Source organism: Ixodes scapularis, unplaced genomic scaffold (genome assembly GCF_016920785.2).
Source record: "Ixodes scapularis isolate PalLabHiFi unplaced genomic scaffold, ASM1692078v2 PGA_scaffold12__126_contigs__length_90152505, whole genome shotgun sequence".
NCBI lineage: Eukaryota > Metazoa > Arthropoda > Arachnida > Ixodida > Ixodidae > Ixodes > Ixodes scapularis.
The window spans coordinates 88,330,817-88,348,517 of record NW_024609838.1 but is presented as its reverse complement, the minus strand read 5'-3'; the positions used below and the strand labels follow the sequence as shown (position 1 = coordinate 88,348,517).

The 17,701-nt window shown below is 46.4% G+C and overlaps 1 protein-coding gene across 1 annotated transcript in view; it reads right to left on the bottom strand.

Moving 5' to 3' along the window:
- Positions 1-4,770: 4,770 nt before the first annotated feature.
- The window catches only part of LOC8025406 (latrophilin Cirl), a 47,754-nt gene continuing 34,823 nt past the window's right edge, over positions 4,771-17,701 (bottom strand). The window contains exons 14-19 of the mRNA XM_042289255.1: positions 17,308-17,698; positions 16,767-16,870; positions 14,109-14,277; positions 11,224-11,373; positions 9,571-9,652; positions 4,771-6,475 (exon numbers count right to left, since the gene is read on the bottom strand). Coding sequence (XP_042145189.1) covers positions 5,799-6,475; positions 9,571-9,652; positions 11,224-11,373; positions 14,109-14,277; positions 16,767-16,870; positions 17,308-17,698 — 1,573 coding nt within the window. The 3' untranslated portion in view covers positions 4,771-5,798. The remainder of the gene's footprint in view (positions 6,476-9,570; positions 9,653-11,223; positions 11,374-14,108; positions 14,278-16,766; positions 16,871-17,307; positions 17,699-17,701) is intronic.

Sequence of the window (17,701 nt, the reverse complement as noted above, 5' to 3'; positions counted from 1 at the left end):
ATTGTCATCGTCACTGATGACGTCATCGGCATCGTCATCGTCACATGACCCCCCCCCCCCCCCCCCCCCCGACGTCACGTGACATCCCAAGGTCACGTGACCCCCCCGCCACCCGAGGTCACTTGACCCACACCCCAGTACCCTTCCCTCCTCCTCCTCAAGAGCTGCGCTCTAATTCAGCGTTACAGGGAGTTGTAAACGGCTTTTTTTTTACCGCAAAAATAGACTAGGCATCGCCGAACTCTCATTCTCCGCCCAAAGGTAGCGCTAGAGGTCACAACCAGATTCCAAAGTTAGTGGGATATTGCTACCAACAGAAGTACCGATTGAGTAACCAAAGGGTTATCTCAACAGCGGCAACAATCTCGAAGGAGACGTCAAACCTAGTAGCGCGGTCCCCACATCTCCGCGGCAATATAGACGACGTTTAGGGCTACATGACTGCGGGTCGGTTCGATAAATTACCTCCGTCGGTGCCAATGATCTTCTACCTTGTCTCACTCGCTCAAATATAGCGGAAGAGAAGACAGACGTACCAGAGTAAGCACAGAGTCCAAGAGCATTTATTAAAACTCTCTTAATGAACTACTATGTCCCAATCCAAAATGCCTTCCACGCCAACAAGGTAAGAAAAGTTCCTTACCTGCTAGACATGAAGTTCCGGAGAGCCAAGACGGGGAAGCATCGAAGAAGTCGCCGACACACGTCCTATCTCTTTCGCGGTCACTGGACGAGTCCCTTTCCCGAAAACGGGAAAACAAGAGGCGACACCTCCTCGCCTGTCCGCAGTGATCCACGACCACGATAAAGGAAGCCGTGGCCCCACATTGGGCGCCATTTTATGTGGGATTTTGCTACCTACAGGGGTACCGATAGAGTGACCCTAGGGTTATCTCGACAGCGGCGGCGATCTCAAAGGAGATGTCAAACCTAGTAGCGCGGTCCCCACATCTCCGCGGCAATACAGACGACGTTTGGGGCTACATTAGCGCGGGTTGATTTGATAAATTACCTCTGTCGGTGCCAAAGATCGTGTACCTTGTCTCACTCGCTCGAATATAGCGGAAGAGAGGACACGTGTCAGAGTAAGGACAGAGCTAGTCTAAGAGCATTTATTAAAACTCTTAATGTCCCAATCCAAAATGACTTCCACGCCGGCAAGGTAAGAAAATGTCCTTACCTGCCAGACGCGGGGTTCCGGAGAGCCAAGATCGGGGAAGCATCGGAGAAGTCGCCGATACACGTATTTTCTCTTTTGCGGTCACCAGACAAGTCCCTTTCCCGAAAGCGGAAAAACAAGATGCAAAACCTTTGCGTGTCCACAGTGATCCGCATTTGAGCGGGGGAATGGAAAGAGGTCCCTCCAAGAGGGAGTGAGGGGAGGGCCCTTCCAAGACGGGGGACCCTTCACTTCACGAACAGGTCGGAGCTCACGGCGAAAGAGACCGAGCGTTCCGATTCGTGGCCATTATCGCAGCCATCGGGGAAAGGAGATCACGGAAATCCCCACAAGTTTCAGCCCGAACGGACACTTTATTCAAGAGTTATAAGTGATTTTCTAAAAATTCCATTGGGAAAATGGCGGCCAATGGAGTTTTCGAATACACGGGGCTCTATGGGCAACAGAAACCAAAAATGGGCTCCATTTTCCCATTGAAATTTTCAGAAAATCACATAACTTTTGAATAAGGTGTCCGTTCGGGCCATAGAGATCAGTGGTTTTACCAATTAATAAATTGTTACTGTGGTGCTTCATTGTAAACTTCAATGTATTGTTAAAAACAATATTGTCAAATCATTTGTTCAATGTTAGTATGTATTTGCAATTATTTGAACTTTGAAATAACAGAAATGTGATCAAACCAAAGATTATTGCAGTGTTACTATTTGTAACATTATTTTAATATTCTGCATTGTACATATATTATAATGTTTCATTATGAACTTCGAGATAACATTGGAAATATGATGCTATCACAACATTATTTCAAAGTTATTTCTTGCAATATCATTATACTGTCCTGCATTGACTGTTATTAAAATGTTTAACTGTAAACTTCAAAATAAGGTTAGTTTTCATAACATTGCTTTACAGTCATGTATTGAATGCTTTTATAACATTTTGCGCACAATAACATTATATATATGTTTGATTTGAATGTTATACTAACATTTAGAGTATACCTATAACGTTATGTGTTAAATTTTGTGCTACCTGGGATATAGGATGCTGAGAAATAACTTAGTCAGCTGAGTTTGAGACGTTCCCTTCTGCGTCTGTTCCTTCGACTAAAAGATTTTTCTTTTCTGCACCACAGTCTCGGGCATTAAACGACGTGATAAAGTAGTTGCTATATGTAGATAGCAAATAAGTCATTTTATCAGCGCATACAAGAATACTAATTGCCAATCGCATGATCGGGCCAAGAGAGCAGGTGGCATTCTTCAAAGGATGGCGCTACTTTTCCGTATAAAGGGGCTTTAATTATACACAATTGCATGTCTTAAATCAAGCAAAGTAACAAAGTAATTAGTCGATTAGTTTCAGCTCCTGCATTAAATGCTAAGGCATTTCATCGAGAATTAGCGTAGTGACAGCAATGATTTTGGCATTATTTCTATTACTGTTACTATTATAAAATCCTTCGTTGTTTCTGCACTCATCAGGGATGGTGGAGGTCCCTTCGATACAAACGTTAAGACGTGATAAACACACATAATGTGCACCAAATCTAAAAGCTCCTGGAAGCCTCGCAACTTTCAGAAGCGAGAACTGTGGGCCTGCTTTAGGTATGTTCAATTTGGCCTGAAAATTCTGAATTGGCTCAGAGGTAGTCGTTCAGTGATGGCGTGATGGCGCTGTAATCAGCTTAAGCGTAAGAGCGGGCTGTCGTCTGCAACTGTTGGCTCTTGTGTCTGCACGTCATAGAGTATGCTACGTTTCTTCATGGCTTGGTGGGATCATTTACCTTCATTTTGTTTTAAAGTATGTAGACAAAATGTCTTTTATGAATGTTTCTGCATTCAAAAAACGTTTTCAGAACAAAGCTTCTATCTGCATTTTTTAACGGTTACCATCTGGCTTCCATCATTTCCATAAGCATTCGTGTCCTTGGACCACAATAAGATTCCCATTGACTGGGCAATAGTAAATTCATTCTAAGTCTCTCGAGCGTCGCATTTCGACAATGGGTTGATTCAGCGTCGGGAGTTACAGGCAGCAGCATGCTGCAGTGGTCTTTGAGGACGAAGGCCTGACGAGAGCATAGCCTCGGCCAAAACAGTTATTGACCGTCACCATTTATTTTGGCTCAAGAAAGATCCATGTGGAAGTGCCAGACCAAAATCAATTCTCCGCATTTTTTCCCAGGTCCCGTTAGTGGGTGGCCACAGATGTCAGCGGAGCGGACAAAGCATGCATTATTGCGCTGCTACGTGGACACACGAGTGCCAGTGTACCAAATCGCCGACCTCTACGATGTATGGGATTCCTCAGACTGCATCCCAATAGGGCTGCAATTCTTCTGCCTTAAAAAAGAATATGAACATAGTCAATGTCCAGATAGCATACAAAAACTCTTTCAGCCTTTCCACTCTGGTGAAGAAGGAAGAGCAGCGGAGCTGTACCTTTTGTTCTCGGCGGTGGCTTTCCAGGCGAGGGATCTGCTCTTCTTTTGCAAAGAAATCTGAAGTGCTCGACGCATTTAAACTTCAGGCAATAGCGGCCTCGCAGCGATTGCGGAACCATTTGTGCTGCTCAACACATCGCCGCTTGTTCCGAACCGCTCTTCTTCCTCCAAAGAAAGGTTGCCGCCATCTATGAGCAACAGCGGCAACCAATTCTCCGGTTGCCGCCGTTGCTGGTAGGTGGCGGTAGCTGTCCAGAGTTCGATGTCACAACTTCTTTGCTGGTGGACACGATCCTGGGGAACCTAGCCCTTAACAGCTTCGCTGTAAAAAACATTTGATGTAAGCCAATCCTTTAACACTTGCCATAGGAAGCCAAACCGACGTGAGCAGGTGCATAAGACGCTTTCAAAATATCAGATTCGAGCTAATTTATGCCCTTTGTTACGACCTCGCTTTTGCACCCAGCGAGGGGGAATTTGCTTCCATCGATGCAAGGAAATATAAGCACCGTCTCTGCGTTTTTGTGTATGCAAGACATCACAAGTGTTCGAGCGAGAGCTCCAGGAAATGGCACCGCGAGCAGAAACGGATTAAGTGTGTCTTCTGCTCTTGTCGTCTGCTTCTAAACAGACGCTGAACTGACTTCAGAGCTGGTGCAAGGTTTTGAGGGACTGGGATGAAACAAACGCATCAGTGTAGCAACTGTGCTGCTTGTGGTTGATTCGAATGTACCAGTTCCTGCACTGGTTTAGCCAGTTCAGGCAAATGAATAAACATTGAAAGGATGTTTCACATGGTGCGGTTTCCATAAGAATGTGTGCCTAATTGGTTTTAGTGGGTTCCAAGTGGAGCACACTGTCCAATGGGTGCCACCAATTAGAATAATTTTTCCAGAACCTGAATGGGTTCCCAATGGTTCCCATTGGTTGTGACCAATTTGTTGTCTGAAAACCTAACTGGTACCAATGGCAAAATTCCTATTGGAACCTAATTGGAATTTTTAACTGGGATGTTCCTTTATATCCCTATTAGGTGGTAGCAGCTTCCTTGAAACCACGAAGCTGCATTTAGCCCCAACATGCTGGGAAGCACTTCCAACACCAGAGTCAAGGTTGTGCTTCTTGAAAGGACGGAAACACGCATTGTTACGAAATATTTAATTAGTAACACAATAAATTATGGCAATCTTTTGATACAAATGCAGCTCTGAAAAAAAAAAAAAAAAAAGATTTGGCTTGAGGGGAAAAAAAAAACACTTTTTTCCTCCCACGCCATTTCTTGTCACGACATGCACGACTTTTGAAGACATTCACGCACGCAATCATGTGCAAGAGAAAAGTCGAGGGAATGCGTGCGAATCACGCAACAGTCCCGGTGATCATCCGAGAATGCATTGGCAGTCATCACAGCATGTTCTTTCTTCTAGTGATTGAGAGACGACTAGGGTGTTTCAAAATCAACACTGAATGATGGGGGACAACGTCCAGGGGTGGGAAAACGCTTTTTTCGGGTCAAAACTTTTAAAACAAATGTCGGCACCCGACTTTTGGCTCTCGACCGAGTTGGCTTCGAGGACAGCGAGGCTAAAATTTGGTGCTTGACTGGCAATGGGGCTAGGGAAAGGAAAGGGACTGGCGGCCACCCTTGAACCTGGCACATTGTGAGCAAGTCGACATGGAAAAGTCCCACCTGGACATCCCAATTTATCATTTGTCGCCGCCTTTTTTTTTACAAACGTAGGAACTGTTCTTGGCCAGCCTCCGTCGATTCTCTTTCAAACAACGGGAAAAACGAGGGCCGAAAAGTCGGCGACAAAAAAGAGGAACACACGTCATCCCAGGATTCTTGAGCATCCGCATCCCGCGTGCACACACCCAGAAAAACCTCGGAAATAAAACGGTCAATTTCAAGCGCAAGTCCATCCGTAGAAGCCGGCAGTCCCGGCGGCAGTTCGTGGCAGTAGAAAATAAATGTCCCCCCCTCACAGCCTTTCTTTAACACCAAGTTCAATATGTACACTCTAACAACCAGACACACACCACAACAGACGTTTCCAAGCAAGGAGTTCCGCCGGAAGCGATTGGCCGCGTCGGCCCGTCTGCTCAAACTAAAATTCACGCACGTGTTCGCTAAGCGTCCGTTGCGACGTAGGCCCTTCACACCGTCCGTCAGCAGTCCGTGCTGAGGTGTGCAGAGGGCTGGCAGGGGTGTTTGGTGACCAGGGCCTTGCCTCCCGGCCTCCCGGGAGCAGTCCCCTGAAGCGTGCACTTGACGCGATCACCGTCAAAGACCGCCATCACCAACGCCGGATCCACGGGCCTCTCCCCGGCGTCCGAGAGGGCGCTGCCGCCTATCCGCTGCCGGATCAGCGGCCTCCGGTCGCAGCCAAGACTGGAGTTAGACTGGTGGCTCGCGTCGGATCGGCTGCGGATGTGGCACTCCCCGGGATCGATCGGCACGAAACGTGCGCAGCCGCCGCCGACCGTGGCACTCAACGGAAAGGCGTCTTCCTGGTCGATGGTTTCGTAGATGTGGTCTAGGTAGACGGAGGAAGCTTCGGAGCCCCGGAAGTGGCCGTAGGGAGGAGGGTGTTGGATGCCGTCTGCAAAGCCTTCTGCGAAGCCTTCGACAAAGCCGTCTGCAAAGCCAGGAAGGCAGCCGGAGACGACGGCCGAAGAGTCGGCGAGGCAGAGGTCGTAGCCCTGGATGCCGTCCGGGTCGGAGCACCGAGCGGTGCACGAGGACGGCTTCTTGTGTCGCGGAACCACCAAGATGGCGTCACGGGCGCGCGGCGTCGTGCGGCTGTTGAGTACCTGGCAGGCTGGCACTCTTGTAGATGGGCGATCTGCGATAGAGTCGGGGTAACAAATTTGGTTGTGAACACTTAAGGGGAGACACTACCCAGAAAAAATATTTCTGCAAAAAAAGTTGATTTTGAGAAATGCCGTCTTCACAGCTGCCAACATCTAGACAGTATTCCCAGAAATTTTAATTGCTTACACTGCATAGCTATTGTTTTTTAAAATTATTTTCAGTCCATCGATGCTAAAGAACTTTGAATACATTTTTCTCTGTTCCACTTTTTGGCATAAATCTCACCTAAAACATATATTGTTTCAGTATGAAACTACAGACTTAATTTCTGCGGTTTATATACTGATATTTTATGGAGCCAGTTACAATGCACTTAGATTTTGCTTTTTCATGTTCCTTTATTATGAAAAATTGTAATTTGCAAAACTTAATAGATGTGGGGGAAAAATTATTTTATTAATTTTTGTTTAGTTGAAAAAGGCATATTTTGTGAAACTTTTTTTCATAGTAACCGGCAACAAATATTACGGTATGCATTCCACCAGAAAATATGTGGTTATCAAGACAATTTCTTAATGATAGATTCATTAAGCGGATTCCCATGTCAAGCTACGCTTTACTTCATTTTACCTCATAAAATTGGGATCACAGGCCTAAAACTTTGCATGCCCTCCTTCTATATGGCTACAAACACCACCTGCACATTTAATGCAAATTGAGTGGGCGGTTCAAAAGTTGACATTTCCAGGAAGTGTAATGTACCATCACAAGCGCGTAGTTGGAACGGGTCAGCCTATTGATGTTTATCAATATCCGTTTAACGCAGACGAGACGTCCAGTTCATATTAAAACTAAAGAAATGCAAGCAGAATTGCACAAATCTGCTTCAGCCTTTCTCACAAATAGCGCTGGGTATCGGGGATAAAATTTTAAATGCTGAATGATCAGATTTTTTCAACTTCTTTTCCCACGGATGCCGTCGAGAAATGATTCAGAACACACCTTTTAGTGTGGTAACCCCTAGTTACAAGTGCTGCAACTTAATGACGGAGTGATCTAATGCCAGCTAAAGAGGACTGCAAGGCCGAAGGATACAAAACCACGGTGGAAAGAGAGAAAAGATTGAGGCCAGAAATGGGGCCAAAATTTCACACGGGCTTCGCTCGTCTCCTGGCAGGGGTCCCATCTGTCTAGGACACCTGTGCAGGCGCGGACAAGGACGGTTCCTAGAGCCCCTAGTCACGTCGCATGTCTCACGGCGTTTGTCAGAAATGCGAGCGAACCCTCGACACAGTCAACTCGTGACAAGGCAGCGCTGTTCACACACCTCTCTCTTTCACCCTGGATGGAACTGCCATTAGTCCCAATTGTGCCAGACTGGATTTAAAATTTTCGATTGGCACGCAACAAATTTCCAGTCAGACCAGGAGCTTTAAAGGGGCGATGCAACGATCTTTGCACTTTCAGTAGATACCGCTTAGAATTATTTTAACATTCATAACCTATGAAACATGCATTAGTTTTCTTTTCCACGCAGAACAGTCGCCGAAAAAAAATTTGAAAAGAATGAGCGGCATTTATTTTCTCAACTTGCAGCCAGAACATACGGCCACGTGATCTGAAGCCGGTCATATGCTGCCAATGTTTATCGTAGCCACACAATTGAGGGTTGGCAAAGCACAGGACATGCGCGGAGTTTCATACATTGTTAAGGGGGGACATGGGCCTAAATTTTAAATTTTTTTGAAAAAATTCATTTTTCAATTTTAAGGTTTTCAGTTTCATAAACTTATTATACACCCTTACACCAAATTTGATAACCATATGCCAAATAGTTACGCTGATATAAAATATTTTCAACACATTGTGAGGCAGTAACAAAGTAAAGGAGTTCAATGTTCGAATGCATTTTTCTCAGTTCCACTTTTTGCTGCAAAATTCATACGAAGGAATCTTTTGTTCGAAGGTAAAAGTATTTGAATACCGCAATCAAGATGTTTCTGAACTGAAATTTAGTGGGGAATTGGGCTATCTACTTTATTTTGATTTAAGTTGAAGTCCTCAGTGATAAAAAGCTAAGTTTTCAAAAATTGACATGAGGACAGATATGCATCTCATATTTTGAGGTAATAACTCTTCCTGAAATATTTACATTTAAGTTATTAAAACTAGATAGCCCGAGGTCCCATATCCCCCACTTTATATTCAAGCAGTCAAAGTGATGCTTATTAGCTTCATTTGCATATCATAGATTTCTTAATGAAAAGTGACACATCATCTTATGCAGGTATGTAAATTTGTCCTGGAGAGCTGAAAGTTTGCACAGTACACCTACATCTGAAGCTAAATCTCCCCTGAAAATTTCATTTTGATCACTTGAGTAGTTCAAAAGTTTGACCTCTAGCCAGTGTCCCCCCTTAAGACGTTCCCCTCATGGCAGCGACTGGGCACGAGCCAGGACCGAATTGCGTGACCGCTGTATGAGCCGCAATGAAATATCGTCACTGCAGGGATTGCCAAGTTTGACGACCAAATACTGGGGATCGCATTGTTAATTACAATGTGATCCCCACAACTCTGTCATGGAGATTAGCGAAAGAGAAACTTAAAAAATAATGTCCACTTTTATCATTGGAATTGCACGGCTACAAAGAAACTTGTGGTTCAGTGGCGTTTCGTGCGAGTGTACTTGGGCTCCATATAGTGCCGGTAACCTTATGAGAAACAGAAAGTAAAAAGAGAAAAAGGCTTAACTCCAATGGAAACGCAGCGAAGTCCAAAGACTTTGCTGCGTTTTATAGGAGTTAAGCCTTCTTCTTTTTTACTTTTCCCTCAAAAAGTTCACTCTTTGCAAATTTTATGGAAAAAAAGCACCGGCTGTGGGCGACGCTGCACAAAATCGTAGAGCGATAGGTTAAAAAACCGAATTTTGCGGTCGATTTAAAGAGCCTGGCCGCTATTTGAGATACCCGGTAGTGCACAATCCCTAATAAGAAGCAGACAGGAAAGTCCGTAAAACTTCTGGCAAAGCTTATTACACGTCAATGCCAGTTCATCTCGAAAGAACTGTGGATAGATTGATGTTTAACTTGGAAGCCTTTGGGCTGTCCTCAGTGTGGCACGTACCTAGTGTAGCAGACCTCGTTGAGGATGATTGTGTGGCGCTGGACTCCTGGTTCTTGGCCGGACTCCAGAACTGATTTGCCACCTGACCGAGTCAAGAAGGGGGCCCATTGCACACGCGATGCAAGCACTCCTCACCCAGACGGAAAGAAAAAACATGCAGGGCAAGGCATGCTTTGGCAACCATTATAGAATGCTCTCGACACGAGGGAGATAAAATTAGGGTTCCACCGATGTTTACCGACAAGCCCCAAAAAGTAACACCCAAGCAGGTTTTACCAAAGTCGGGGAGAACCAAAAATGCCCCAACTGGAGCTGGATCAGAAACAGCTTCATGAGAAACAACCATCGGCTATATTTTATTGGGAACACAGCTCCGCTGTCCGTGCGTTTGAGTGTTCTTTTTTTCCTCTTGTCACTACTGGGACGTATTCCAAGTATGTTCTCGAAGGGTTAGGGAATCCCCCGTTTTCTTTCACTCCGATAAATGCCCAGTTTTTGCCCCACACCAAGAATTAACACCAAAAACCTCAAAACTGTATAAAAACAAAAACACTTTCGATATAAAGGAAGAAATTTGAAACCCTGAAAAAAAAAAAAAATGAAAGCCGTTCACAACTTCCTGTAATGCCGAATTAGAGTGCAGCTCTTGAGGAGGAGGAGGGAAGGACACTGAGTGTCACCTGTTCTCGGGGGGGGGGTGGGGGGGGATCACGTTTACCTTGGGAGTGGGGGGGTCACATGACCCCTGACCCCCAAAAAAAATTTTCCGCTAGATTTAGCGGGGAAATTTTTCCGCTAGATTTAGCGGGAGATTTTCTCCACTAAATCTAGAACAAGGAACGATTTCCTTGTTCTCAGGAAAACCAGTTCCTTCAAGGAATAATGAACTGGTTTTCCTGAGAATGAGATAGTGCTTTTCCCAATCATGCTCTGTGATGGTTGTTTCTTTGTTTTTGTCGTTTTTTGTTTTGTGACGATAGTTCGGACTACAAATACCGGAGCACGTGTTCAATAAAAATCAGTTGAGAGTTGCGCCTCGTTATGCCCTGTTCTCCTTTTTGTCCTCGTCCTTGCTGCGCACAAGATTGCATAAGGGGTCTACGAGGGACTTCTGGGCGGTGCAATTTCTAACTTCCGTACACCCGGCACGTGCCACGCCCAATTTTCGGAGCAACGAACACGCGCGTGCGGGGCCAAAGAAATAGCCCACAGGGCTGCAGCTTTGTCGAGTCGAACTACCGTCGACCCATCGTCTATTGGTGGAAGAACGAATTGCTCGGTCAATGTGCCGACATCAGGCGTGCAGCATGCAGAGGAGTGCGGCGTGCGGATACAGTGCCTGGAACGTGTCTCCGCCCGGTGCGTCGGCCTCGTTTCTAGGCTCTAGATTTTTGCCCAACGAGGCGGTAGAACCGTCGCGCGTCGCGATCCCGAAGGTGCCGCAGCGGCAGAGGTAGATGCTCGTTCTACCACGGGTCGCGCTCCAGCTCGACGGTTCACGAAGCTCCGGCAGTTTGGACACCCGCTCTACGCCTTCTAGGATCGACCGCCGGGATGATGCGGAGACGCGTTCCAGGCAGTGCGGGGGAGGGGGGAGTGGCTACTACCTGCCGGGGCGGGGTGGGCAAAGGTAGAGGTGCAGGAGGTACGCACACTGAGGGCTGCGCCCGAGGGCGCCGAGTGGGCGGTGCCGTTGGAGTGGGCGTACGACGGCCGCTCGGCGGGCGGGCACTTGTCCTCCCGACGCACGCACGGGGGGGCCCAGGGGCACTGGCGCACCAGCTGCCTGTATTCCTTGCGCACCTGCACCCGTCAGAGGACAAACAATCAACTCCCCGAGATTGGGGGGGGGGGGGGTTTGCGAGAAAAGCCACACAACTCCTCACGAGAAAAGCCACAGATTACACTCGACCAACGCGCGGGTGGAGGTCACATAAGGCGGGGGTCGGCAACCTTTTGCGGGCAGAGTCGTCGCGAAGCCGACACGAAGGGGGCCGGACGGCAAGTCGCGAAGGGCAACAAGAACCTCCACTCCGGCATTCGCTCCGTTAAAGCGCGACGGAAGACGTTCTCTGCCCAAGTATGGGGAAGCCGGACTATGCCAATTGGGGGTTGTTCCCACCTTACCCCATTCGAGGTAAAAACTGCCGTCCTTGAATCTGTGCGAGGAAGCGGCGGGAGAAGAGGCACTTTTCTGGTTTCTGGGTTGCCGACCCCGGCCAATGGGGCTGTATACAGCCCCATTGGCCTGATATATAAGCAATATATTGCTTATATATCTTGACTTAGCGGCGTCACATAATGTCATATCGTGCAACATTGTGAGGTCATGCGATGTCACAGGGTCACATCATATGAACCTGTGATACGTGACTTTGTAAGGTCACGTGACATCAGAATGACACAACACCTTAACACCACGCGACACCTTAATGTCACATAACACCGTGAGGTCATGTGACACCATGCCATGGTCGGGCGATTTCCTTGGGCTGGTCACGTGACATCATACACACACGCAGCATGTGCGTTTGCAATACATTGTGTGTATCTCCGAGTTTATCGGAGGTGCACAAGGTTTGAAATTTTTTGGTTTCTAATTTTTCAAGTTCAGCGCATGTCTTTCCAAATTTATCTACAAAGTAAATTTTCATAATTTTTCAGTTAAAGGACCTTTCCAGTCTAAAAATCGCAATTGTAGGTCTTCCCGCCTCGTGCAATTTTAAGTACCGTATTTTCTGGACCATAGTCCGCACCCGGTGCATAGTCCACAGGGGCAAATTTTAGGTCAAAAGTAGAAGTATTTGCTTAGATAGTCTTACATAATCTGCACCCCATGCACAGTCTGCACTTAGTGCCTAATCCAAACCTAAAAAGTATCAAACCCAGCACACCTCGACAGATGCCTACTGTATAAGCTCATAAAGAAGCTTTATCATACTAAAATCAACCTTAATATAGTCCGTTACTGATAAAATCCTTCACGACTTGTCACAGTGAACGATCTAGAAAAAAACAAATCGTTGTATAGTCTGCACTTGTAGATAGTCTGTACCGGGTGAATTTTCAACTAGTCCGTGGACTATAGTTCGGAAAATACGGTACCTCGAATTAAGCTGCCAAATTATCGATCCAAAATAACTAATATTTTATCGAGAAATTAATTTGAGAAGCTCAAATATAGATACGCACGTTTTTATTTCGTCGCTCGAAACCTTGGAAATAACGGGACACTACAGCCAGTAATCGCGACGTTGTGCCTTTTTCGATTCCCCTCCTTACCAACGTCGAGCCGCTCTCGGAAGAAACTCCCGAGATGTTGAGCGACGAGGAAGGAGCGTCCCAAGGAGAGGACTGTCCTGATCCTGGTACCTCACCGCTCGTCGTGAGTTCTAATATAGGAACTTCCAGAGGCATTTTGTACGCTTTAGTCTTCAAATCGTGACCAGGAACTTTGTGGACATTCCCACGACGAGATCCCGGTACCCGCCAAAATCCGTATATGGTTTTTCGCTTGTTTCTTTGTCGGCACTGGGCAAATACTATCTAAAAATGGTTGCGTTTAGCAGGATGCTCTCGTGATAAGTGTGCAACTGCCATAAGAATGATGACAATATGAACACTACGTAATTGGACCTAAAAGTTATTGATGTAAATTAGTAAAATACTTCTTTTTTTGTAACACGTGCAACAATAAAATAATGACGGAACTTGCACAAACAATTACAGATGAGGCAGATATCGACATGTGCTCTACCAAAGGTGAACGTAACGAAGAATTTTGAATTTCACTAACAATTGAAATCACAATCACTTTATGTGATTGTAATAAATTCGCATACGTAGCTTCCGAGAAATTCTACACTAATCTGCGCTTCCGATTTTTGGTTCGTAGCCAGTTCCGGCCTTTGGGGTGGACCACCTGGGCAGTCGCGCAGGGCGCCATCAATCGGAGGGTGCCACCACCTTTTCTTTTTTTTAGCTTTTCAATCTACATGTACACAGCACCCGACATGATGCTATATGCTTGATCATTGTTCCTTGTTGGAATGCGGTTCTCGGCTGATTAAACACTCATGTTCGGTCACTACTCGCATGTCTATTACTACGTAATGTTGTACACCTAGTAGATATCGGTGTATAAAAAAAAAAGAGGTTGGGGTGGGGTGGAGGGGCGGAGGCACCATGACTGCAGTTCACCCACGGCGCTTGATGGTGTAAGGCCAGTCCGTTCATAATAAACTCGCTGTTCAGTCAGTGCTGGCAGTAGTACCGATGTTGTCTCAGCGCCATGGAGCAGAGATGTGGCTTCCAGCACTGGCCCATGTATCTGCCTTCAATTCACGAAATTGCGCAATTCTGTCGATTCTGTTTGTCACCGACTTAAAACCGAAAATTACGAGCTTCTGCAGCTGCCGCCACCAGACAAGGCTTCCGAAAAGGCTTTGCTGACTAATGCCGCCAAGGAAGAGCTGCGGTGTATCTGTCACGCACACCGTGCAAAAATGACCCAAAGGAGACAAGGTCGGAGTGGTCACCTTGTCGTTTCTGAGGCAGTGGAAGACGAAGATGAAGAGCCCCTGCAGGCTGTTGAGGAAGGTGAACAGATAGGCCATCACCACAGACTCTGCATTGAGGTAGAGCAGCCCAAAGGCCCACGTAAGGCCCAGCAGGAACACAAGCACCGTGGCACTGCGGATCCAGATCCTGAAAACGAGAGAGAGAAACGGGTTCATCGGTGCACCCTACAATACACAGTCCTCCTGTACGCAACGTAATATCTACAAACCAACCACACGAGAGCTCTATCAAAAAAACATTTGTAGTGTTGTGCGAATAGTGGATTTTAAGTTCGAAGCGAATAGGAGTTTGGGCCGAATATTTTCAATTCGAATATCGAATAGTTTTCCCACGCCTTTTACTACCATTAAGGTAGCAATTTGGCCCAGTTGGTTCAAGATCACATACAAAAGCGCAAAAAAAAAAAAAAAAAAAAAAAAAAAAAAAAAAAACACAAGGACGAGGAAGTAGACAGAGCGCTCTTGTCTGTTCATTTATAAGCTAAGTTTAATCTATCCATATTTATGAACTGTGACCTCAGAAGGTCTGGTGTCCTGGGATGGCAAGTAGACGACGGATTTAACATAAAATGAATCCTATAAAAATGGCCAACTATATCCAATTCAAAGGAATTTACAAATCTTGCTCAATAAAATGTTTTTCTTTAATCTCGAGTTAGAAAAGAATGAATTGCGCATGATGAATGCAGGTTGCAAGGGCATCTCTGCCCAACATGGTGTACTCTTGCATAACCGTTTAATTTTGAAACCTTTACTACAATGTATATATAGAGATTCACAAAGTTTTAATTTCTTTTCAAATACAGTCGTGACGGGTGCACCGACCCGCTTTGAATGTATGCTTCTCTTCCAAGCGCGCAATGGTAATATTCCTACTTATTCAAGTGTTTATCGCGGCGGGTTACCCTGTTGAGTGCGCTTCTTACCGAGCAGCGACGTAATGCAGAGAAGCAACACCCACAAAGCTCGCTTCCGCGGGTAGTGCTTCTCCGCAGCGCACCGGTGCTTGGCAAGAAGCGCACTCAACCGGGCTAACCCGCCGCAATCAACACTTCGAAAAACGCGAATAGTGCAGTTCTTCTCAAAGCGAATATCGAATAGTGTATTATTCGGAACTACTATTCGAAATTTCGAATATTCGCACAACCCTAAACATTTGCCTTTGGAGATCCCCCTCGCCCACCCTGGGGCACCTACAGCGCCATTCAGAGGCTAGGAGAGCAATCAGTACGTCGGGAGCCGGGTTCGGGATCCCGATGGACATGCGGCGACGCAGCCGTGTGACTGCGTCTGAGGCGAGGCAACCACATAGCCACCTCGCGGCAGAGATGCCCGAATGGTTTGATTGGCACCCTCACGAACCCACGGTGCGCCATGAAACGCAGTCACACAAGCGCAAGTTAGCTCACACCGCTCACAAAATTCAAGCGGAGCAGACGACACATACGAGGGGGGAGAGGAGCGAATCCTCCCGCGTCGGATGAAGTTTCAGCGCCGTGGCCTCTGTAGCAGATGGACGAACTAAAAACTGCTAAAGAGGCACATGCAGCCCACTCCCCCTGCTTGGAGGGCTTCGAATGACCCGGTCGATTTTTTTAAAGCCGGTCGTGGCCTGAGTATACCCCCCTTGCAACCTCTGTGCAGCATACATCACCACATTGACTCGTTCACCGGGACATACCACCACAGCTGAGACACTAAAAAGTGCATTCACTCCTTTTTCAAATTAGATTAAGACGAAAAGAAATTAGGCTTACGTCAGGCGGAGCGGACTTCCTGTATCCTCCTTGCTGGAGCGAGCAGCGTTAACAGAAAACATAACACTTTTAGAGCATGAAAGCAGAAAAACGTTCTTTAGCTTTTCTGGCCCACATTTTTACCATGGTTCCAGATGTACATCTGATACATAACTTGAACATGCAGAGAGAAAAATTATTGTGTTCCGTTGAAAGACAGGAACCATTGTTAGCAATTAGGCAGTTGCTGCGAGTTCTGTGTGGCTGCTGTAGTGTTCACACAGACCATCCAAAAGTATCACTACTTTCTTCCTTCCTAAAAATTGCCCTTCGCTAACATAAAATCTTGTTTGGTCTGTGAGAAACATTTCAATTGGCAGGTAGACTTTATAAAAAAAAAACATGACCTGATGGCAATCGTGCATACACGAGGCCATTGTCGATCCTAGAAGTTTGTGAAGGTTGTGCATCCAGAAATCGACTGGTGTACAAATGGCCTCTGTATTGGGTGGATTTCCCTGTCCTTCCTTGCTCCACAAAAGTGAAAATAAAAACTGCAATCAAAATTATTATTAAGCCATACTCAGTATTTGATAGCTACTCGAAAGGTTTTATTGTGCAACAGGTTTTCTATGTTTGTTACAAGCATGTCAAAGGCCAATAGACCACTTATTTTCCTGCAATGCAGAAAATCCTCAAAGTTTTCTCCTCTTAAAGGGTAGCAGTGGAGAAACTCAATGAGCATGACAAACAAAAAAGCTGAAAAGACTCTGGAAGGAGCAAATGTATGTAATGCTGGCACCATTAAGCGCAAGGCTTAAGTGAGGTTAAAGAAAGTGGGAGTTGTAGAAATAAAACAAGAGTGCCAGAAGAGGCTCACCTAAGGTTGGCCATCTTGGACTGCTCCTTGTTCTTGACCGAACTGGCCAGGCTGGCGTGGCGACACATCATGTAGATGGCGATGCTCAGAAACACCAGGTTGGCCTGCACCAGGAGGAACAGTAAACCAGAGAAGCATCAAGACATTGTATAAGCAGGGTCCTTCGACTTGTGACATCATTAATTCGGTGGACCATATAGGTCGGTTTCTTGACACTGCAAGTGTTATCTTTTACAGAGGCAGAATTGGACAGTGGACATTTTAGCATCTGTGTGATCATCTGGTTATCGAGTTAGAGAGAAAAATATATGGTGCACCACTAAGTCTATTTGTCGTAAAACTAAGAGACAAACCAACGCGATGGTGAAAACATTGATCGCCCACGCTTTTGTCTCTCGTCTTCGACCAATCACTAAACCACAGTATGTCCTCACTTTTGTACCTCCTCTTCAACCAATCACTGAACAGCATGTCCTAACTTTTGTCCCTCGTCTTCGACTAGTTACTAAACCACCGGAAGAGACAGCTAAGGTCTGCTCACCAACAAGATGGCTACGACGGGACCCACGAAGCTGAGGATGAAGTAGTTGTCGGCGCGCAGCCAGCAGTACCGCTCCGTCCCATAGCTGGTCGGATCCACGCAGGCAGCTACGGTGACCACGACAGCGGGTGCGCCGTATGCCAACACGTAGTACCAGCCGAGCCGCGACTTCTCCGAGTCGAAGACCTCTATGAGCATGACGTACAGCTGGAAGCCCTCTACAAACATCCACAGGAAGGCCGCCAGGAAGAAATAGTGGAGCAGCCCAGCCACCACGCCGCAGACCACGCGCTGGCTCGTCTGCGTGATGCCTGCCACAAATACAATCTCCGCCACCAGGAGGCAGGTGCACAGGTTCTTGTGGATCACCGTGCGGTCGCTTTCCAAGCTCCTG